Consider the following 24958-nt stretch of genomic DNA (forward strand, 5'->3'; position numbering starts at 1 on the left):
AATATAATTTTAAGAACTATCATTTGTTGTAGAGCTACAAGGTACTGGAATAATGTAAAATCCTTCATATTTGCTTTATTTACTCTAGTCTTGTCTAGCTTATAAAACAAAAACAAAAACATGCTTTATCGGCCCATGTTAGAGCAAGAGATTAAATCTAGGTTTGTCTGATTACAAATCTACTCTTCACCACTACATTATACAACTTTTTGATATACTCCAATAGTATCCTCTTAATTTTATTTTTGATGTCAGATCACCTTTAATAGTGGCAAACATTGTAGCATGTTTGTACTCCCCTGTCATCTCTGCATGTGTAGAACCAATTGACTTTACCCAGAAGTAGAGCCTACCTCCACTTGCTTACAGATTTTAGTTCTCAACAAATTCTTACAGAGTCAAAATGTTTTAGCACTCCGCTATTACCATCTCCCTCTTTTTTGCATTACTGCTCCCAATATCATAGTATATGTTGGAGATTTTGTAAACCTTGCTGTGTATCACAGTTATGAAGAATGCTTATTAAGACCGACTTTTGGAACACACATCTAGAGTTCTTGGCTGGATAAGGATAAGGAATAAGGCCTGAATTTTTGCCTTAAAAATTTTCCAAGTGTTGCCGGGTGGTGGTGGCACATACCTTTAATTTCAGCATTTAGGAGTTCGAGGCCAGCCTGGTCTACAAGAGCTAGTTCCAGGACAGGGTCCAAAACAACACAGAGAAACCCTGTCTCAAAAACCCCAAAATTAAAAAAAAATATTTCCAGGTGTTATTGTTTTTGGCTCCACAATCTCTCTTTGAGTATGACAGATATGTTGATACAGACAATCAAATTATCTTTAATATGTCTTCATGATATGATTAGAATTAAAAACCAGATATGGATTCTCATTTACTGTCTGAGTCCATCCAAAAAGATCCAGAAGAAAAAGTCACACAGAAAAAATATGAAGACTATTCCATAAACAATACATGTGTGTATATATATATATTTTCATTGTCAATAAAAAATTTAAGAAACACTACACACAGTGGGTTCATTTGGAAAAATATGGTCAGAATGTATATCATGTTGTAAAATCTATTTATATAGTAATAAAGCTATTCCACGATTATATTTAACCAACTATATAGTAAACCCATTGGGTCATAAAACACTTCTTTGTATAGCACCCAGTATAGTTAGAATTGTTCTTGACACACTTTGAGAAAAGCTACATCCCTAAAAATCTTCCAAAATCTTAGAGCCTATATTTCACTATGATTGCACACACAAAGAGTTGGGTAATCTGTCCAGAACCCAGGTCTTATTTTCTCTAGCATGTCTTTAGAACACAGAAGTCAGTTAGTTCTGAACAAAAATATACGACCAGTAGAATATTCTTTGGGAAGAGAAATACCTATTTGCACCTCTTTAATGTAGTGGCACAGGTTTTATAAGGGACTATCTGTTCTCCATTTAGTTACATGTATTATTAGACAGCTGGTATTTTGATATAGAATTTTAACTTGAATTCATTTCACATTAAATTGACATGATTATAAAAGTTGCCTTTCATTTTTGTTCAAATTAAAATAAATATCTTTTTCATACGTCATAACCTGAAACTTTGCCCAGTCAAAAATTTCTCAACAGCAGTTAAACAAGATCAGCGTAAAGCCCTGCCAGCAGGCTGGAATGGAGTTCTGCAGGATCAAATGAATTGGACTCAGTTAATAACACACAGCTCCTTTCATGTAATCATACAATGGACTCACCTACTTGGCATTAACCTCCTTCAGACCAATGCCTGGTGACCTTTTATAGCATGAACATTCTTCTTTTGATCATAGAAATGGGAAAGGCAAAAAGGCTTAAGTAACTTTGTATTAACTCTGTTGTTCTTGTATCATTAGCCCCAAGCTATGAGCCTGGGCTAGAGATAGATCTAAGCATCATCCTCATAAAAGAGAAGATGGAGTAATGGATTAGTATACACATAAAAACTGCCGATGCTGATGAAATATATTAGGTGACAAATTTATAATTACTTTTGCGGTTTAATGGTCTAACATAGTTCTATATGTCAATTTTGATAAGTTAATTGGTGCTTTGTTTTATTGTAATTCAGGCAGCTCAAGTTTCCAAAAATCAGCACCATACTTCACTGGGACATTTAATTTGATTTTCAAATAGACTAATTCACAAAATTACACTGAACTCTAGGAACAGTGTATTTTAAAGTCAAATAGCTTGGTAGTATATTGCAACTAGCAAGCATTTTCATATTTGAGTCTAATTAGTTTATGAGATAGATATGATAGTGTTTAAAACAGACATATACATACTCACACACACACAAATATAAACGGTCTTCCTCTTTTCCTGGAATATAATTTCACTTTTTGACATGCTAACTGATTAATCACTGGAAGTCATTAGGTACCTACAAGGTGATCACTGGCTGCTTGAAACACTAAAGTATAGAGCATCAAGGCTTTCAGACAATCTTGTAAGACTGAGCTCCCAAAGTCAAAATTGAATTAAAATAGAGAGCACTCAGATGGCGTCCATGGAAGAAGCAACTGCTTGTTTAGCATGCAGGAAAAGTCCCCTCCCCATAAACACATAACTGTGTTTACATGAGTGGTTTTTTGTTGTAACTATGAGAGACTCTGAGTTTATTCATTCAATATGCTCTGTAGGGCAAATCAGTACTTTTTAAATGACTCTCAAGACAGTTCAGCCAAAATGAAAATTAATTTTATTATCTTTAATGTATTTAGCTGATGTTTCAACCTTTATATCCATCATGAATATGGAAATTTCATCTTCTACTTTATTTGTGTATGAATTTTTAACTTTTTTCTGTTTTAGATTTAAAACATTTTACTTACTGTGTGTGAATCTTTTGCCTGTATGTATGTAAATGACCATGTGCATGTCTGGTGTCCTCAGAGGTGAGGAGAGGGCATCAATTACCCTGGACTCGGAGTTACAGATGGTTGTGAGCCACCATGTGGGTGCTAAGAGCTGAATCCTGTCCACTGCAAGAGCAGCAAGTGCTCTTAACAACTGAACCATCACCCAAACACCTTCATTTGAATTCTTAAAGAATTAATTGTTTTATAGCTAGGAAAAGTGAAGAAAATTTGTAGCTCCTTTTAATTAAATTATCTTCTAAGGGAATATCTGTTCTAGTCCCCCATTCAAACATTTAAATTAGTTTTTGTGCTACCAAATATAAAGTATCCATATTGCACAGAGAAACAAATGACTGCTAGAAATATAATCAAGAATTCTCTGAACAAGTCTAGCGCTAAGTATAAGAAATGAACTCTTTTACCCCGTATACCAAAGTTAGAAGGAGAGTACAATCATGAACCTTCTAAAACATAGTATCAATCCACTGGATTTTCAAGTGTAAAATGTTGTAGGTATATTATTACATAGATAAGTGTATTTATACTTATTTATCTATAAAATATTATCTATAAAAATAATTGGCAATGCTGATCATGTATTCACAAAGTTGTTCTCTGAGAAGGAATACAATCTTTCTTGAGAATGACTAAGTTGTTGGATATGAAGAAGGATGATCAGGATGGCTTTGTTAGTCATGTGGTGCTTAAGCTCATTTCTTAGTTCTTGACCTTCAAGTTGTATTCTTTATACCTAGGAAAGGAAAACAGTGATGTAAGACACCTAAAAATTGGAAGAGCATAACAATTTCATACATTAATTGTAGCCCAACTACATCAAAATTGACTGTTCCTATTTCTAAGAAACAGAGTGGGCAGATATAGTCAGAATTTTATGGGGACCATACTTGCTCTTCACTTCAATTTCTTTTTTACATATAAGGTTACCTGTTGACTGGCAGCAGATACTAATAGTATGTGTGTATGTGTTAAATTCAGATTTCAGTTGGTGTTAACTAGGCGATACTATTTATATCCAGGCCCTATTAACACAAAGTTTATGCGGAATGATTGAGGTAGTGATCTGATATTATACCTGGTTTCTTGGTACATCACGTATTTCTAGTTAGTTTTCATTAATTTCTTTATTATTTTTGGATTTTGAGACAAGGTCTCAGTGTGTAGCCTAGCCTGGACTGGAATTTATTGTTTAGCTCTGATTGACTTCCAACTCATGATAAACCTGTCTCAGCCTTAAAAGAACTGGGATTATAGTCATCTACCACCACGGCCAGCTAATTTACATTGATTTTTGTGGAACAACATCTAAACGAACAAGAATTATCTCTGAAAGCTCTGCAAGTAGCAATAAATATGAAATAACAGCAAGTTATTTTAAAGCATTAAAAGGTTAATTTTGAGGTGGTTTGTATAGACCTTCCTTCCATAACAATTCAGATTACTTGTAAGGACTGTTGTAACTTGTCATTTCTAATGTGTTCCCCCCCATCACATAGGAGAGTTCTTAGATGACTATGTACTGAACAATTAAAATTTTATTTAACAGTATAATGTAGTTCAACAAAGTTTAGACTCTGATGTGAAGCCCTCTATATTCAGATTCCAGCTCCATCTTTAATACGTATTTAACTGTGGGAACTTCTTCAATGTCTCTACATCTGTGCCTCAATTTCTTACCAGTAAATCCTTACAGAGTTATACGAGTGTAACAATTTTTCTAACGTTTGTTGACTGTGATCCAGCACACAATGACTAGTAAATTATTAGCTTTTGTTATTTATCAGAGAAAAAGATGGCTACCCAGATGAAAGACATTATCTCATTTCTCTCCGAAATAGTGGTCCCAAGGTCCATATATAAATAAGGAAGACACCCTTTTTGGAAGGAGTCCTCAGGTAGTATTTTACAGTTAAGTTGTGCTGGAGTAACTCGCCAGGCATTACCTGGTTGATAAATATCATTATGATTTGATTCGCAAGTGGTTGCAAATAAGTGCTGAACACATTTAAATCTGTTTGTCTCAGAATGAATCTTAAAGGCTTACAGTTTAACAATCTCCTTAAACAATTGGAGATTAAAGAAACAGTGGAACTCTGTGTTTACTAAGGCCCCCAAAATGTCAGGGCAAGTTCCTTTGTAAAAATGCAAACCAATAAAAGGAAAAAGCAAAATGCAAAGCATTTTCCTGAGCCATTCCCACCCCACCCCTTTAATTTCTAGGCAGAAATTCGATCATTTGGATATAATTCTGTCAATATCGTTCAAAATACAGACTATGACTGGAGCCAGATAAACAGGTTCACAAATTAGAGAAATTTTTCTTGGCGTTCCCATGGCAATCTGCATTATCCTCATTGTCATCACCAGGAGTTTGTGAAGAATGCAAACTTATCTCTGAAAGTTAGTTTGTCCCTAGGCTAATACCCTTTAATTTGGACTGAGATACCGGAACGAGTACTTAGGCTGAAACCACCTTTGCTAAGTTTACAAGCCATGGGAAAGTAGCTTTGTTTTCTCAAACAAGTTTGGACACTGGTGTCTTTGTCTTCAGATTTCCAATCCTACGATCTCCAGCCCTGAACTTCTGTCTCTGCCTTTTATAGACTCCTTTACCTACTGGGAAGCCGTGTTGCTATCTCTGTGGCAAGGCAGGGCCTCTCCTGGCACGCAAACCTGCCAGGTGAATCCGCCCCTCTGGGGCGTGTCAGTACTATTTCCTGGAGCAATCTCCCAGGGTGGCTCCACTTTTCATTTGAGCTCAAATCCTGTACTGTCTACTCTGCAGCTGCCAGACCTGCTCCTGCTGCTGCTCAGGTAACTCATCTCTCACTGGCACCACCGGGGATAAAAGCTGGTTGATAAAGGCCCTCTTTGCGTGTCCCTGCTTGCCGGCCTGCCCTGTTATCGTTTTTTTTTTTTTTTTTTCTGTTTATTCCTTAGGGAGAGCACCCGGGGAAACCCTTTCTGACCACTGAGAAGATGATGAGCTCAAGCTATTGGAGTGAGAGCAGCAGCGGCAGCTGTGGGACCCAGCAGCCCACAGAGGTACTGCAGTACCAGCCTCAGCATTACCACTGTTACCATCAGTCAAGTCAAGGCCAGCAGCCTCCAGAAAAAAGTGTCGTGTACGAGCGAGTGAGGACCTACAGTGGGCCTATGAACAAGGTGGTGCAAGCCTTGGACCCCCTCGGCTCACGGGAAGTGCTCTCCCCCCTCAAAACTGCCTCCTCCTACCAAAATTTGGTTTGGAGTGACCATTCTCAGGTAATAAAAGATAGCTTTTCCAGGTTATTGGGGGAAAAGAAACACATCTTAAACCTCACTTCCCTTTCCGTTTCATTCGCTGTAGTTTACAAGAGAGCTCTTGGTGGATTGCAGTTAGAATTGTGTTGGACAGTCTCCCAAATTCTGTCTCTTAGCTATATTTTTTCATTTACTAGTGCCTGTGGTTAGTTGGTTGCCATTCCAATGATTTACATAATCTAACCAGAGCATAGGAAGCCACATTTTTAAAATTGAAGTTGATTGAAAGATGTGTTCTAAGTGGCAAACCATTTTGCCTATAACGACAAAAGTAGTCATCAACTTAAATGCAAAAAGGTTTATTTTTAGAACAGTTCCCCACTGATTCTCTTCATATCAGGAGCGAACAGGTGTTTTGTGCCAAGTAGAATGATATAGAGACAATGGCATATATGGAGTGACGTGTAGTTATTTGTGTTCAGCTAATAGCATGCTGATCCTGGCTAAGTGACAGGTACATATGTCTTAGAATTTTCTTATGTGTCAAAATGACACATTGATTCTTATACGTACTAGCTGAATAATTTGTGGAATGTTGGTAGGAGACAGGTTATAGGATTTGAAAAGCATGAAAAAGGTAAATGAGTATTATATGAAAGCTACAAAAGACGGATCTCTAAGATACTCTTGAAAATGTAATAATTTCTAAGATTTTTATTTGTTTTGCTTTTAACATCAATATCTGTGCCAATAGTCTGGCAAGCACATGAAGAATAATGTGGAAAGACGATATAAAACGACAGATTAATTTCCGTTTTGATTTTATAACTCTATCTTTATATAAAATGTACATATTTTCAGCTTTCTGTGAGCTTCTATCCAAACTAAAATCATATTTACAAAGTATACTATGAAGACCTCATAAAATGATTACCAGGATCTTATCCTACCTTAAATTACTATATCAATTGGAAAGAATACAGATTATTTTTTGAGAGCACATAAAGTAGAATATGAAGCAATATTATTAAAATGTACAATGAAACAAAAAAAGATTTCCTCAAAGATACAGATTGCTTCCAAATCATAGGCACAACAATTTTACTATTGTTTTATTCAACACTTAGCATAATTTCAGGGAAAATACATAACAAATCTAGGATTTAATAACAATAATTTTCTTTTTCCTTTTATTGAAGATATTTTTTTTTCATAGAATATGTTCTGTTTAGTGCTCCTCCAAGATCCTCCTATCCAAATTCACACCCTTTCTGTCTGTAGGAAAGAAAAGCCGTCATCTGTATTGAGTTCAGGGGGTAGAAAAATATGAAAGTTAAAAAAATCTCAGGTTGTATAAAGTGACCATAGTGATGCAAACTTACATTCCAATATGCAACATTAGCATGTTAATCAGCAAGAAAGTTGGTGCCATCTTAGCTCCTTAATACCTCCAAAAGGATGAAGGTTGAAAACAACAATTACTATTATCCTAAAAACGCTGAAGGCATCCTACTTTTCAGTTATTTCAGCCCTCAGCCTTTTTTTACATGCTAGTAAAAGAATAATAGATACACACTTAAGAGCAAAATATTAAAAAATAATAAATATTGAATATAGGACAATTTTGAGAATTGTGTTTTATTTTTTGTTCCTTGTTTCAACTTTCCTTTTTAATACTAATGTCAGGTCTAAACTAAAATGGTTATGCTTTTTATAAAATTTTCCCCAAATTAATCCCTCTAAGACTATTTCCATCCTGAAACTTAGTTCTTTGTAGAAAAAAAAAATAGCACAGACCCTTAGGGGCAGAAAGTGTAACCTTAGTAGCTGAGATAAGAGACAGGAATGGATTTCACTGTGATATCTGAGTTATTAATCACTAAAGAGAAAAAAAAGTATGGGTGAGTGATGAGGAAGGAGATGAGATTCAAGCTATGTGATAGAGAGGAAGAAGATTCCCTTGTTAGAAAAGAGAAATTTGACTATAAAATTTCAAATTGATTTGGATATGAAGGCCAATAAAAGGGACTACGACAAACCAGCTTTTTAAGATAGTCACCACAATGTTAATGATTAGGAAGCCCTTCTATTTAGTTCTCCTGTCTTCCTGTTTGTTGATGGGATGAGATTGTGGCATTATGTAAAGTTGTCCTAGATGTGATCTGAAATTACTTTCGTGCTGACAAAATGTCTACGCTATAATGGTAACTCTATTATATTCCATCTAGGCACTGGGAAGTAAATATTATTCAAAACTCCTTTTACGGTATTAATAAAATTTCTCTTTGAGATGCCGTATTTCAGATGAGTTGATATGTGGCAATTATGCAATGTCAGTCAAAGTGAAGCCAAGATAATAATGATTAACATTCAATTTCTGGCCACGATGAATTCAATTAAGCTTTTGCTTTGTCTTGGTGAATATATGATATTTAGAGAACTCAGATTTTAAAATAGTTTTTCAGTAGTAAAAGGTTTACTTTGAGAAACAATTTATGCCACATTGCTTTGTTTCATGAATTTTAATCTTAATTTTATACTTAACTAAATGTCATTTACAACTATTTAGTGTTTTCTATTCCTGGTGTTTTAGAACATATTTAGTTATTTCTTTTTTTAAACTACTGTGCTCTAGTGTACTAAAAATACGTTTATGGATATAAACACTTATATTTCTTTCTATATGATACATAATATTGTTTTATTTCTTATCTATAATTGATGAGACATACTTATGGCTTTCTTGGTTATTGTTTTGTCTGATTAATAGGGTATTTCTCAAATAAAATTAAGTGTAGATACCAGTTGCTACTAAGTTATCTGAATTAATAGTAGAATTTAAATTACTAGGTTTGCCCTCAGGAACAAAAATAATCATACAAAGTCAGAAACACTTTTAAGCCCAATGTGGTCTTAGAAATAAATGAATAATGTTCTAAAAGCCACTTAAAGCCAAAGAAAACAATAACAACAAAACCCTCTAGAATTCAATCCTTTACGCATAAATATTAAACCACCAAAATTAACTCAAAATGGCATACTGTCTGAAATGAACAACACTGATGTGAATTATTCATCGGACTTATATTTTTTTCCTTTGGCTAATTTAAGTATTCATGAAGGTCAAGATATTTTCCATGAATACTGAGAAACTGTTTTGAGAAAGAAAAATGGATCAAAATTAAATATTTTAAATTCCAGTCATTCAGTGAACAGATGCTTCTTAAGTGCCTATTTTACAGAAAATTGTGTGATCTGAATAAATACCATTTGCTTGTCACAGGAAAGTCCACTTTGGGGGCAAACACACAGAGTCTGGGCTGTAGGTGGCACATGCCGATGTACAATTTAAAATATTTGTTTATATGTTGCCACGAGGATTTTATTAAATAAAATATTTTGTTTTAATGTATGGGCTAATTTGCCATTCTTTTTTATTTAAAAACTTGTAACACAAAAAATCTGGCCTCAGAGAGCAGCCTAGAGGTAAATGTGAATTTGGAAATGACCTTTGCTGCCAGTTCACCTGGGCAGAGGTCTGTCTGCGTTACTATTTTCCTTTGTCTCTGTTTGCAAAGACTGTGAATGACTTCCCTACTGTGTTAAAATTTCTATTTCCTACCAGAATTTTTTTTCTGCTCTGGGTGGAGGGGTGTGTGTCTTTGAGAAATTGTTGTTCAAGGGTGTGGTCAGTAAAGAGAATGATTGTTCAGGGAAGTAGGTTGCCTGAATAATAACGAATGAGGTCATGGGATAAAGGGGCTGGTGTTTTCAGAGTTGGTCATCCCCTTTATGCTCACAATTAAATGAAGCTTTAGAATTTGTTAGTGCAAGTAATTGCTGGGTGAAAATGTTCATGGCAATTGTCTCTTGTTAAAGCAGGTCTGATAAATTTCGGGGCCAGCTTTCAGACAGTGACATTTACAAGCTGTCCTGGGGCCGTGGTAATGGGAAGGGAATGTAGCCAGTGGAAGAAGAGCAAAGCATTTTATCAACTGATCTTTCTTCGCAATTTATGGTGAAACTACTGGGAGATTTGTCATGCTCTTAAGCTTCGTATAAAAGCTAAAGAGTTTCTAAATAAGCACATTGAAATGGACTTTGCATCAGAAGCTATTCCAGTAGAATGTCTTCTTTACATTTGTGGGAGCATATATCCTAGTAATAGCTAAAGACAGAAAGCATGCACTGAAAAGAACTATATATTCTGTTTTTGTTCCCTTTCATTTAAAATGACCGAGAGAATAAGAATCAGGAATAACTATCGTTAAGTGAGGAATTTGGGCTTGAAAGAAGAAAAAAGTGGAGCTACTTTTTCTTTGCTTTACATACAACACAATCATAGACTTTTATTCTAAGTAAATGAAGTGTTTGTCTCATCGGGACGGGAAAAGAGGTGCTTATAATTTACATGTTTCTTGTATAAAACATTGAATAACATCTCAACAATAACCTAAGGCAGGTGTTTGACGATGTTACTGACTTTGAAAGGTTCTAACAAAAGCATTCTTCACACTATTCAGGAGCATTATTCAAGTGCCAGTGTGCCTTGGGAAATTCTGTCAGGATAAATGTCAGGTAGATTTAAATATATTATGGTTTCAGATTCTGTGTTTTTATGGGTTGTGGGTTTTTTGTGTGTATTTCTAATGCTTTTTCTTTTTTATTCTCGTTTATTATTTTTTTAATTATTGTTTTATCTGTTTTCATAAGAGAAAGAGAAAAACGGGACTGGAATTAATTGGATGGGGAGTTGGGGAGATTTTGGGAGTGGGTGAAAAAAGGAAACTTGTGATCAGAATATATTGTATGAAGAAAATTATTTTCAATTTAAAAAGAGCTATAAAAATACAAAACAGAGTCAGGCAGTAGTGGTGCATGCTTTTAATCCTAGCATTTGGGAGGCATACAGGTGAATCTCTGAGTTTGAGGTCAGCCTTGTCTACATAGTGAGTTCTAGGATAGCCAGGGATACAGAGAAACCATGTCTAGAAAAACCAAAAAAGTTTAAAAAATACTGTTCATTTGCAACTTCTGAGCCTAGACCTAACTCAGTATCAATACTTTCAGTGTTTCTTATAATTATTGGGACTAACAGGAGGATCCATAATGCTCCCATGATCTTTGTTGGAAAGCATTATATATTAGTCTTTAAGCGAAGACTGAAAGTTCAAATTAAAAATCATGAAAAAGTTCCATGTTCATTGCAATATACTTTCAAATATATACAAAAAAATCTTCCAGTGTGGATATAATATTCTCCACTACCTAATTCATTTATTTATTCTTTGTTACTTGAATATATTGAACACTTTGACCAGAGCCACCAAGAGATAGGTAAAAGCCAGTTAAAGATGTTTGAGAGGTTCAGATTCTGTAGTCCAAAAAGCAGTTACAGAGAAAATGCCCACAAAATTGCTCTCTGTGGAATGTTCTAGTGATTGCTGTAGGTACTAAACGTTCAGGATTTAAATGTTCAGAAACTAAATGTTCAAGTGGATTCTGATAGAACAGAACTCTGAAACAATGTACTTTGGATTTTAAGCCTGAGTTCAATTCCTGGTACAGAAACTCTTTAGCAGTATATGCCATTTTTCTCATCTATAAAGTGGGAAAATCACAACAAGGAATGCATAGGATTATTGTTACAGTCAAATGGGATTATATATAGTGGAAAACACCAGGTTAAGTGTTAAGTATTGTATTACCTTGAATAAATTACTTGACTTGTTAGAATCTGTGTTTGCTTATTTGGAAAGGAAAAATGATGTCTTTCTTCAGAACTTCAGAGATTACTGAATGAGGTAAATGTGAAGGTATCCAGTACAATCTTTGAGATAGTTAGCACTTAATTTATTTGATTCTTTAAAAGTATGGTCAACGAAACCTCTTTGTGGCACAAGCAAGGAAATAAATTCAATAACCTCACTGCACTGTAGGCATTCATTTAACATTAGAATATTAGGTAGATTCATGTGCTTGAAAAGCTTAATAGGGCTTGGTCAATTAGGGAAGAATAGGGAGAAAAGTATTAAAGCAGTTTTACAAAGTGTATAGTATATGATCAGAAGACTTAAATAGAAACTTGTATTTATAGTGCTTAATAACACAAATATTCTTTAGAGAACATAATTTAGAACTCTTCATGTTCTTAGTTGTTATCTTGAAACTCAATATTTGAGATGAGAATTTAAAATTTATTTTTTTCTTTTTACACCAAGAATTAAAATCTCCTAATGTTTTCCTTAGAAATGTACCCTTAAAATTTGGAATGGGGATGCTGAAGTTTAGCTCTTCACAGTTGATGGCTTCTTGTGGGGGTGGGAAAAAGCTCAGGTTTCTTTAAGGTACTGGGCACTGGGAGTTTGATCATGCTCCAGTGTTGGAGGAGACCAGCTTATCAGGTTAGGGACATGGCGATTAGAAAAATAGTAAAGAGAATGAAGAAACAAGTGAAAATAATAAAACAGGAAAACATAGGATAGTACCAGGAGGGAGTTCCAGTGAATACTGAAATTTCTTACATTTTTACAATGCAACAGGGGGAAGAAGACAAAAGGCTGCTTTAACATGATACAAAGGACACAAAGGACAACTCGAACAGTTACTTGCTTCAATACCTTAAGCCATTAAGCCATTAATCCATGAGAAAACATTCTGTTGTTTAGGCAGGGAACCTACCCTAGACCAAATATTCTAAAGGCAGCCATTCCCAAGGTCAAACCGTCTGTTTCAAAGAAGAAGCAGAAGTATGCTTTAATATCCTGAACATTGTTCAGGGTGTTGTGGATATACCTATAATATGGGCCATCTTAATGTCAAAAAGACCAAGTAACCACACCCTAGGTCAGGATGTGCAACCACACTTGTCAGCAACTCTGAACAAGCTAAAACTCTCTGACCTTCAGACAAGGTGGAAATAGGCTCACATTTTTGGGCCTCCACACTCCAGTGAGTATATGAGCAACACAAATTGGACTAGGTTTATTTTTCTTCTTTTGGGGAGGATAGGGCACAGAGGTAAGGGAGTGGACCTGGGAGAACTAACTGAAAAGTAAATGTGATCAGAGTGCACTGTGTGAAATTCTCAAATAATCAATAAAAATATTATTTTGGAAGAAAACAAACCAAAGAAATGTACTTCCAGTACAGAAGCCATAGCCACATATTGCTATTAACTTTCATATTTCAATTAGTTAAAACCTAATTCAGTTCTTCCGTCATGCTACTGTCATTTTAAGCATTTAATACCTGAATGTGGCTACTGGTTTGTGTACTAAGCAGTGCAGATACAGAACATGCCTATCTACCAGTGTATATCTATAAACTCAAGCCATCCATTATCTAAATAAAGAAATGTCTCTAAAGACCATTGAATTTAAAGGAATATTTGAAGGTAAAAATGTATGATCCATGTGCTGCTAATTTGTTTGATCAGTGATGATGGATACACATGGATGAAAGAAATAATGAAGTTACAGCCTACAGTGTGAGTTTACAGTAACTATTTCAAAAGTAAAAACAAAACAAAAACTTTAGAGACCTGAACAAAATGCATATATTTGTAAACATGTATCTTTTGATTTTTTTTTAAATCCCATTGTTTTAAAGAGAAAGTTGTTAGGAATAGAAGAAAGATGAAAAGTGATTCCTATTAATCATAGTGCATTTTCCTGTCTGTTTCATTTGGAAGAAGTTGGACAGTCTCGCTATGATAGCCAAGATGGCCTGAAACTCCCAATTCCATGTGATCCTCTTGCCTCAGTCTACCAAGTATTTAGGCCTACAAATACATATCACTATACCCAGGCTTTTTTTCCTTTTGTACACATGATTTGGATTCCATATCCTCTCTGGAACTGTCTCTTAACTTTTACTCTACAGAACTGTTTTATGAACTTTCATAAATGAAGTTCTATACCATTCCCAGTTTTACAGACTAAGTCCATGAATTACAGAGATGTAATATAACCTTTGGAATTCCATACAGCTAAAACTGGGCTTTAAAGCTAGCAGTTATTTGCAGGACTATACTTATAACCATTATGCAATATTTTATATTCTTGGCATAGGCATTTGACTTATTTCCATTACAAAGTCTGTGCTATCTGATTCATTGTTGCATTTTATCATTATTTTCTTTAACACATACCAGTTATAAACCACCTAAGATGATGTAGATGAACATAAATAAATAAGATAGGATGGACATGGTATAATCTCATCATTCAGGAGGCTGAGGTAGTAGGATCATAATGAATTTGAGAACAGCCTTAGTTACATAGTGAATTTGAGGTCATCATAAACTTCCTAAGAATATGTAGCATTAATATCATTCTGTCTGAAATATGTTCTTTCTCAGGATCAAAATTTTTTGTTGTCATTCAGAATTAATTTTTAAAATATTTTCCATTAAGTTTACTGATTATGTTATCAAAACATATGATGATGTAAGAAATTTATTAATTTTTAGTTATTTCAAATGTCCAAATGCCCTGGGGGTAACTTTAGTGGAAATATTGAAAGAATAAGATCTCTCTTTACCTTGATATGGAATGTATGGTCATAATGACACAAAATGTTCTTGGTGATGTGAAGACCATTTTGGGACCTCCAATTCTGCTTTTGAATCTGTCCCCCATTTATTACATCTTTCCATCTCCTATTCCAGATATCCATACTGCTGTTTCCTAAACATATTCAGTTTGGCACTCTCCCCACTTCCCTGCCACATTTGTTATTTAAATTCCAGGTTCTGTAAATAGTTAATACTGACTAAGATATCTTTTGATCGTACTTACCCCTCAAAACACACTTGAAAAGTCATCTTTAAGATTTTTCTTACCTTACAGCTTTTTCATCTACAACTACCCTAGATGTGGTCTACTTTTACAACTGATATTAGCTTGAATTAACTAGAGTCATACATAAAATACTGCTTTGGTCTGTCCTTCCACCCAGGCTTTACACCTCTGAAAGTTTGGCACATTATTTGTAAAATCAAGACTCAAAGGCAAATCAAAATAAATGTATAAATAGAATATGTAATGTAAGCGTTTTCTTTCTCTTTATTCTGCTTTTCTGCTCCTTCCCTTACCCCTTTTGTATTTCATACCTCTGGTTTTTCTTCCTTTTCTATGATTATGGCTTTTCCAAATTCCAGAATATGGTTTTTGTAAAGGCATAGTTATTAACTGGAACTGTTTCAGACTGTTATTCTTCCACAGCCTTTCTTTGAAATTAAACTAGAAAGGCACACATTGCTTCTTAAAAAAATTGAACAGCACATCACCTTAATAGACATAAGGAAGTCACTCAATGAGCCAGTTAGTTTTGTTTTCCAGATCATAGGTCTTATTAAGCATCTGAAATTGACTTGTTTATATTTAGTCTGTTGTTTTGATGGATAAATATTTGTCACAATTGTTATGGCATATGATGTTAAAGGCCAGGTATTTTGATTGGTTCTCATATCAGTTCCTTGAGCTATTGTTGCTTGTAGCTGTTAATTAGTTTGCTTTTAGATATATTCATGTATTTGCCCTGCTGATGAAATTCTGTCAAAGTGAAGTTCTTTTGTTTATTAAATTTCATTCTATAACCCTCTAATGGTTTGACACATTACTTATGTGCCCAAAGATTCTCTTGTGAGGACTATTATAACTCTTCAGTACTCATCTACACACCAAGCTTTATTTGGAACTTTCTAAGGAAAGATGTTTGCCTCAAACATAGCACTTACTTACCCACTTATCTACTTACACGAACTTTAGCCTGTTATTGTGGCTTGATTATAAAATGGCACTCTCAGGCTCATGTTTTAAACATCTATGCCTGAGTTGGTAGCACTGTTTTTGGAGAATCTATAGACTTTCAGGGAACTGTGGTCTCTCTAAAAGAATAAGTTCCCTTTGTGTATGTCCTTCAGTATGTATTGTCCCTGGTCAGTTCCTGGATCACTTTCTCTGTTTCTTAATCTATTGTGATGTGATCAGCTGTTCTCCAACACAGGCTCCTGACACATGTTCTTAATCACATGGGGCCAAGCATTTATGAGCTTTCCCTTAGCCCATTTTTTTTTTATTTTTTGTCCATTTTTTTACTCAATCAAAACTATAGAAAAGTTATTGGATCCAATGTAGATATTCTAATACAAAATTATTTTGAATTACTCCCAAAATCAATACACCTAATTTTTTTTCTAGAAAACTTCTCAAGGACTCTGCAAACACTTCATGTCATTCCTCTCCCCATAAAAATTTCAGTGAGATTCAGTCTATAAATTTCTTTGTTTGACTTTTAGATCTGCTTGTGATCTGCTTCCTATGTACATACATTGTTTTGTTGAAATCTTATTCAACCAAATATAAACCTCTGTTCTCGAAATAAGCCCCCAATGTTTACACTTCTCTGCACATGACAAAATTGTAGCAAGATTTATTACCCTCCTCTAATATTTCTTTGTAATCCAGTCTTTGGTTATGGTGAGGTTAACTTTACCTCTTACCACTTGAAGTTTCTATAGTTAACTCCTTATAGCTCTTATTTCACTTTATTTGTAAATTTTGATTTGCTAACTGATTATAACTTTGGTAAGGGTTGAGATTATAGTCTGTTAAACAATCTATCTCTCTACCCTGTTACATAACAAGTAAGATCCATTACACATAGAATGAGGGCTGGAGATACAGCTCGGTTGCTAGAGTGCTTGTCTAAAATATATGAACCCCTGTGTGTGATCTCCAGTGTCCACATAAACGGCATGTGGCCATACATGTCTGGCTTAAAAGGATTTGGGAATCAGAAGTTCAGAGTTATTTTGGCTTACACAGAAATTCAAGACTAGCTTTGGTTATACAGGACTTGGTTTTCAGAGAAAATAAAACAAGAATACAAATTAAAAAATCCAGTGTTCCAACCATCAAAGATAACTTCCCAAGTTAACACAGCTATTTCAATGAATTATGCATCACTGAATTTAGAAGCCTTTTTCAAATATTTCCATTATACCAATTATCTTCTTTAGTTTATTCTAATTAGATAATAAAGTGTCTCAGTTTAAACATGTTTGTATTTTTATTATAATAAGCCATTTGGTGATAATGCTATTTTTATCACCATAGAATAGCATAAAAACTTATTAGAGGACAAAAATAGCATTTGTTCTGATTTTTAATTCCATTCTCCAAACAATTCTTAAATTAAGAACATAGGGTATGTTTTGTAGGTTTTTTTTTAATGTCTACATGAGAATAACAGTTTCCCAGCCTCTGACTTTCTTTCTTCCCTGCCCTGTGATTCTGAAAAGCACTGTTATTAGAGTAAATAACTGAGGAACTTGGCCCATTACACTTCAACTGATTTAACTCTGAAGAAACATAGCTATTTTAACAGTTGAAAATGGATACATTTTTTGTGAATAGTGAATTCCCTACTGGAAACCAAAGATTCTAGCTCTGATGAAGTATGTGCTAAGATGTAGAAAATTATTTTGAGTGGTGTGGCAAAATTTCCTCAAAAAGTCAACTGATTTCAATCCACTCTGATTTTAAAATTGCCAAGGCCATGTCTACTTCATAAAAAGTAAATGAGGAAGAGAAGGAGCAGCACTGTTACAACTTTGTCAAAGCTGAAAATCATTACTGGAGGCAACAGAGGACAAACAGACCTGGATTTTCTACCAATCTCACCTGTGTAATTATGAACATTGATTTCACCAGACTTATGTGTAAAGAAAGTTGACAACAAGGTGATGTTTATCATTTCTGAGCCACAAGGATAGATGACTCAATAATATAGTGTATATTTTATAAGAAAAAGTAGAACTATCCTGAAATATTAAAGGGATTAAATGATGTAGGTGGTAAATAGAACTTCAGTGCCTTATTTAATTTAGAGCCCCGAGGCTATATTTTGCAAATCTATCATGCAGTCTACAGATACCCTTTATTTAATTTATAACAGCTTAAATTATTTAATCAGGACTGTCTCCTCATGCAATCACTTTTAGATAGGTGTAATATTTTGAAGAATACAAAAGTTGCTTTTGAAATGGGTGTGATAATGCACCCCTGTAATTCAAGGAGACTGTGACTAAAGGCAGGGAAACGATGAGGTCAGCCTGAGGTACATACTGAAATGCTGCCACAGAAAACAATAGCCAGAATATAGCTTAGAAGTAAAACCCTTTTTCTAGCATGCACAAAGTCTTCAGTTAATTCTCCAATAGCCAAAAATATAAATATTACTTTTCACAAGAACTAATTTTAAAGAAGCAAATAAAAATGTATTTAGGCTCCTAATATACATCTAATCATAACTTACCTTATAAGTAGATTTTTCAATTTATGAAACAAAGTATAATCAAGCAAGTTATAAATATGGTAATGTAGATTGATTAAATGTGTGATTTCTGGAGCCATGCTACTTTTATTGAAATTCTAGTACTTAATATTGCCTGTATGACTTTCACCTATTAAATTGAGCTTCTTTATATAACATCACTTGTGAGTATAATAGGGTTGTTCTGGTACCTTTCTTATGAACTTGTTTTAAGTATTGACTTAGAAAATGCTATATAAGCTGCTTGAAATAGAAAACTCATAATATGTGTTATTATCTCATCATCATCAGTAACATCATCATTAAAGGAAAACAAAAATGACAAGCTTAAAGAATTTAAAATTATTTTGTCTATATGGAACCAATATGGAAAAATAAGTTTAAAGTATAAAAATGATCTTCCTTTGTTTATAGAAATAGTAGAAATAAAACAGAGAGTAAGGATTATCTAAGTCGTGTTTACACACAACCTCATGTCGTTTCCCACACGAGGAAACTGAGCTTCCTAGAAGAGACAAGAGTTACCCAATATCACAAATTGTCCAGACCTATAACACGGTTCAAACCCATGTAGCCCGACTCCAAGCCCAGGCACCTTTCTATTGTACCATGATAACAAAACACCTCATCTGTGCCTTACTTAATTATCAGGAGTTAATTATCAGGTTGTGGTTCAAAAGCTGTGTGAATCAAAATATCACTGCCCATTGAATTTAATGATTTCAGTATAAAGGCTCTCTCTCTATATGCACATATACATATACATATGTGTGTGATTTATACAAAATTAAACACTTAGAAAGACTGCTAAAAAAAGAAACCTTATTACTGTGGTGACCTTTAAATTATGACATGCTCTTCATTGATTCATTCACAAACAATTTCTCACTTCTTATGAAACAGGAAATGACTGTTTGCAGGATCAATAAAAAGATAATTATAATCTAACAACATTTTATGCATGTGACTGTCATGATGAAACCATTTACTTTGTATAATTAATATGCTATTAAAATATCTCACTAATTTTTTTTAAAAAAAAGAATAGAAGCATTATGTTCATATAGAATAACTTCTCTTTTTTTCCCCATGATCTTTTTACCAGATCTATCAGCACATGGTTGTATTTGGAATCATTTTTTGAAGTGAAGAATATGTACCTTTTTGCTGTACAGTCTGTAACCTTCTGCATTTACCTGAACAATTTTTAGCTTCTAGCAGGAAATGCAGGAACCTATTCAGAGGTGCCTGAAAATACTGAATCTGTGTTATTGAAGTTGACACAAAAGAAGGGCAAGATGAAAATGTAACAAGTTGAAGACAAAATGATAAAAAAAAAAGGTGCAAAAGTGTCTAGAACAGTCTCCAGTTTGAGCAAGTGTTTTAAAAACACATGTTATACTTCCACTGTAGCTTGGCTTCTGATAAACTTGTCAGTGTTTACCTTGTATACCTGTGATGATTTTAATTATCCCTTTCTTAGTAAAACATTTCTGTTTGTGGGAAAATATCCTGGAGGCACGTCAATCCATTGTAAATTATAGGGAGGTGTGAGGAGCTTGAGTAATGCTATCAACTTTGCAATCTGGAGATGGGGATGGAGCTTAGTGGTAAGCACTTGGGTAACATGTGAGGTCTCAGGTTGGATCCCCAGTACCTGTACACAATAATGAGGCAATGCATATTAACTAACTTGGGGAGAAAGATAAACAATGATATAGCATAGTCAAAAGGGTAATCATTTTTGTCTAATCACTATGAATACCACACCGCTTCACTTCTGTGAATGATTTTGAAGCAACACTGCTGAGTCCAGAATTAAAGCTGGTACCAGAACAGATTAAGAGGGATGGAGCCAACTTCAAAGAATCTAAAAGTAACACTCATGTTTTCAAAGGTAGTTTCCTCTATTAGTTTGATAATTTTTATTTGTTTTTGCCCAACAAGTTTTTTATCTTATTCACATAAGACATAAAAAACCATTGTGGTATATATTTGTATGGTTGTCAAAGAAGAAAAAATAAAATCTAACGATACAAGACTGGGCTGCTATAAAAGTGCTCTAGAATTTATTTTATTGTTAGGTTACTTTAAAAAGTTGGCCAATTAATTCAGCAAATGTGCCTTTTGGAAAGATAGACATCATCAAAGAAAGCTATATGCAGTGCTCTTATTTGTGACTAATAAGATTATTGTAAAAATATAAAGGACACATCATCCTTTAAATTGTATGAGCTAATAATCCCAGTGACAGGAGACTTGCAAAGCACAGTGCTCTGAAACAATTTCTGAATGTCTTGTTTCTCTCAACAGGAGCTCCATTCTCCAACTCTGAAAATCTCTACTTGCGCGCCAAGCACTCTACATATAACACAAAATGCCGAACAGGTAAACGAAGTTGTATGCTACATTAGATTTGTTTTTCTCCTTTTTGTGTAAGTCATGTTCATATGTGAGAACATTCTTTAGATCTTTATAGAACTACACATTCACAAAGGAAGAGAATATTCTCATATGAAAATAAGTCCTGCTCAGGAAAAGAATGTGCAGCAAGTGCCATGAATTACATTTTTACTTCCATTACTCTCTCTCATTCAAACTTTCAGTTTAAGCGTAGTTTAATTTTAGCTGAGAATCTTCTGGTGAGTGTGGCTATTTTAAGGGTTCTTGGTTTTAGTGCAAATAAAACATCTGCATTTTGGGTTGACTGAGGAACTGCCTTTGCAAGTGCTTATACTTAAAAACTTATATTTAGAGGTAGACTCTTACAGGACAAGAGATTATGCTCATTATGAGTGTATAGTTTCAATAACAAACCAACTGTAATTATCTTTCACCTTTATGACCTAATAATACTAGTTATTGGATTAGGTTTTAATGTAAGTATTGTATATCTAAAGGAGATCTGTAATAAAAAAGATTTATCTAACTGATACATGCAAAAATGTCTAAGAAATAAAGCATATTAAAGTTGTAGTCACATGGGAGAGGAGCACACAATTTAGGGTGTAAACAAGAGAGAAGATGCTATTTTAAGTTTCTGGCCAACACATAGTATTCTGCTGTTGTTAAGCTCTGATTCCTAGTTTGGTTGAATAGTTTGAGGTTTATTGACCACTTTCTTTTCCCTCATATGTTTATTGAGAATTTTGCATATAATGTGTTTTGATCAAATCTGCTTTCTATTCCTCCTCCACTGATTCATATCCTTCCCTCACAACACCTTTTTCTCCAGCCTTCATGTGCTTTTATCGATTTTTCAGAGTTCTCTTGGTGTTTCCTGCATAGGTATGGCTGTTGGAGCCTCTGTTAGAGAATGAGAGCTTCTCAGGGACACATCCCTGACAAAATCTTACTTCCCATCCCCTAGTAGCTATCAGTTTCCCGATGCTCCCTTAGGTAGGGGTGGGACTTCATGATCTCCCTCAACTGTGTTGGTATTTTGACTGGTTTGATCTTGGACAGGTCTTATACATGCAATCACAGTCACTGTGAATTCATGTATGCAATGGTTTTAGATCCAGCAAATAAGGTTTTGCTAGGGATGGTCTTGATTTCTGGCTCTTATAATCTTCCCAACTTCCCATGCTTTTGTTCATAATCCCTGAGCATTATTTTATTTAATTGTATATGTATTTGATTACTTCACTACTAATTTACAGATCTTGTTCTCATTAATGTAAAACAAGCCTCTTATATTAATGATACTGAGCTTTTCTATAAAACATTTCCAGTTTTTCTTTATTCTAGTGTTTTTTCTTTTTCTGTCTTTCTTTCTTCCCTTTTTATTGAACTTCTGAGACAAGTCTAGGTATGTACACCAGGCTAATCTGCAAAGCCAGATACCCTTGTTTCAGCCTCCTAAGTACTTTAATTACAGGCCTGCAGCAATACATACAGGGTTTCTGTCTCTTTTGTCTCTTTTAATATAATCTGTGGCTCTCTACTTCCAACACGATGAATATTTTAAAGGGTATGCTACAAAGCCCAGATAAAGCCAAAATTTTAATTGACTAACATTAAGCAGTATTTTGTTCTAATTCTGCAGGGATGAATACAGCAAAACAAAATACTTTATAAAAAATCTCACCATGCGTATTTTAAAATTTATAGAGAGGCACCTAGTCCCCAAGCTGCTGCTATTGCTTCTTGAGTTGCTATTGGTCATACTTGTGTAGCACATTTCTTTGTGGTCTCCAATGTACTTTGTGTGGCCACATCAGCTAGCTTTAACTAGAGAATAACCTTAATTTGAAAAGTGACTCTGCATCTGAACTGGCTTTCACTCTCCACAAAGAAGTACCAGAGGACTATCTGACCATTGAGCAAGCACCATCAACCCTTCTCCAGAAAGCAAATAAGACAAGAGACCAGGTACTCTTAATTACAAAATGTTGGATCCAGATCTTTTCTCCTTGATCTATGAAACTTTTTAGATTTTCTCAAAACTGATATCAGTGGGTAAAATAAAAATACCCAAGTCATTGTAGAGGTTGCTCAAAGTCCTTACTCTAAAGCATTTAAATATCCATAAATGAAGCATAAATTAGTCACTCTTATTCCCTAACTTGCTGTGGGAGTCTCTGCAAACACTACAGCGAGCAGAATCTCTCAGTGAGTGGAAAAGAAAGTGTGTTTAACGTGACTCAGTAGGCAGTGCTAGTTCAAACTTCCAAAGTTTGACACTGGGCAGTTTATTTTTAGACATATGTAAGTATAGCATAATTTGGAAAAATATTTTCTCATGATAATTAACCTAATCCCATGTATACAATAATGCTTAAGACATGCTTGCATTGAAACTCTTGTAAAAATACAGGTGAAAGATAGGTTTATATATAGTAACTAAGGAAGCAGATTCAAGGTAAACAATGCTCATGATAAGGGCTCTGGGAGGAAAGCACTGTAGATTGACTGAGATAAACATAAATCTGGGGGAACTGGTGTTGCCTGGCCATACAGATAGTACAGATGTCATTAGACTACTAAGGACATCTGTTCTCAGCATTCTGGCCAAAAACAAAACAAAACGAAATGAAAACAAGTTATGTACCTCCCTTTGAAATGACAACTAGGTGTGCTAAACATTTCTGGTCCACCTAGTGCTTGTCTGTAAGCACAAGGACCTACATGCTTCTTACAGCTTGCGACCCTGATGGCAGAAGCCTTTGCCCTTGGTGAGGGAAAAGAGTGGGGACCAGGACTGTAAGTAGGAATGATAATCATTTACATACCATATATTAGTTACTTTCCTGTTGCTATGATAAAACACTATGACCAAAAGTGGTTGGGGAAGTATCTTAATTAACGTTACCATTACTGTGATAAAGAATCATGACTAAAATTAATTGGGGAGAAAACGGTTTGTTTTTGCTTTCAAATTGCTATTCATCATTGAAGGAAGTCAGCACAGGAACTCACACAGCTGGGGCTGTTCTTAGTGGTCATCCCATGGTACTGGCATCTCCAAAATGCTAGGGTCTTTTGCTGCACCTGGGCTGCGCTTCAACAATACCCTCCCATAGGCTTTCTTCATAGTGCCAAGCCTCAAATTCTGGGTCTTCAACTGCCACTGAGGCTGCACCTTTACTAATGGCCTCTCACAATGCTAAAACTCAGGTGCTCTCGGTGACCTCCTCATGCTTTAAAAACTAGTACCACCTGGGTGACTCTTAGGCATTACCGAGCTCAGCTGCCAACCTAGGCCACCTCTAGAACACAGCTTCTGTGCTCTCTCAGGAACCACTTCCTAGAAGACTTCATCTCAGTGATGCTGATCTCTTCTTAATCCCCACTGATTCTTCATCACAGCTGACCAGCAACGGTTGTCACAGCAAGGGAAAGGTTTTACTTTAGTAGTTCTGGTCTCTTGTTAGTCACAGCCAATTATTCAGCTCCAGCTGATAAGCCACAACAGATCCTTCATACAAATGACCTGATAGAGGCTTTATTTCCCTATGTCACATCACAAACCAGGGCTTCAACATCTGTACTGCTATCAACATTGATGTCTTCCAGAAGAGCTCACTGAGCTCTCAACGTTCAATGACTTTTCCAGCTCAAAGTTCCAAAGTCTCTCCACAATCCTCCCAAAACAGCATGATCTTGTCTGTTACAGCAGTACCCCACTATCCTGATACCAACTTCTGTCTTAGAGTTGGGATTGCTGTGATAAAACACCATGACCAAAAACAACTTGGGGAGGACTGGATTTATTTATCTTATGCTTCCACATCACTGTTCATCACTGGAGGCAGTTAGCACAGGAACTGCTTCCACATCACTGTTTATCACTGTAGGCAGTTAGCACAGGAACTCAGACAGGGCAGGATTGCGGAGTCAGGAATTAATGCAGAATCCATGGAAGAGTGTTGCTTACTGGCTTGTTCTCCATGGCTTGCTTAGCCTGCTTTCTCATAGAACCCAGGACCGCTTGCCCAGGGGTCCACA

The 24958-nt window shown here is 35.1% G+C and overlaps 1 protein-coding gene across 2 annotated transcripts in view; it reads left to right on the top strand.

Moving 5' to 3' along the window:
• Nucleotides 1-5660: 5660 nt before the first annotated feature.
• The window catches only part of Pof1b (POF1B actin binding protein), a 70798-nt gene continuing 51500 nt past the window's right edge, over nt 5661-24958 (top strand). For both annotated transcript variants that reach the window (XM_075957080.1, XM_075957079.1), the window contains exons 1-3: nt 5661-5737; nt 5864-6187; nt 20822-20896. In XM_075957080.1, the coding sequence (XP_075813195.1) occupies nt 5903-6187; nt 20822-20896 (360 nt within the window). In that variant the 5' untranslated portion in view covers nt 5661-5737; nt 5864-5902. The remainder of the gene's footprint in view (nt 5738-5863; nt 6188-20821; nt 20897-24958) is intronic.

Source organism: Microtus pennsylvanicus, chromosome X, assembly GCF_037038515.1.
Source record: "Microtus pennsylvanicus isolate mMicPen1 chromosome X, mMicPen1.hap1, whole genome shotgun sequence".
NCBI lineage: Eukaryota > Metazoa > Chordata > Mammalia > Rodentia > Cricetidae > Microtus > Microtus pennsylvanicus.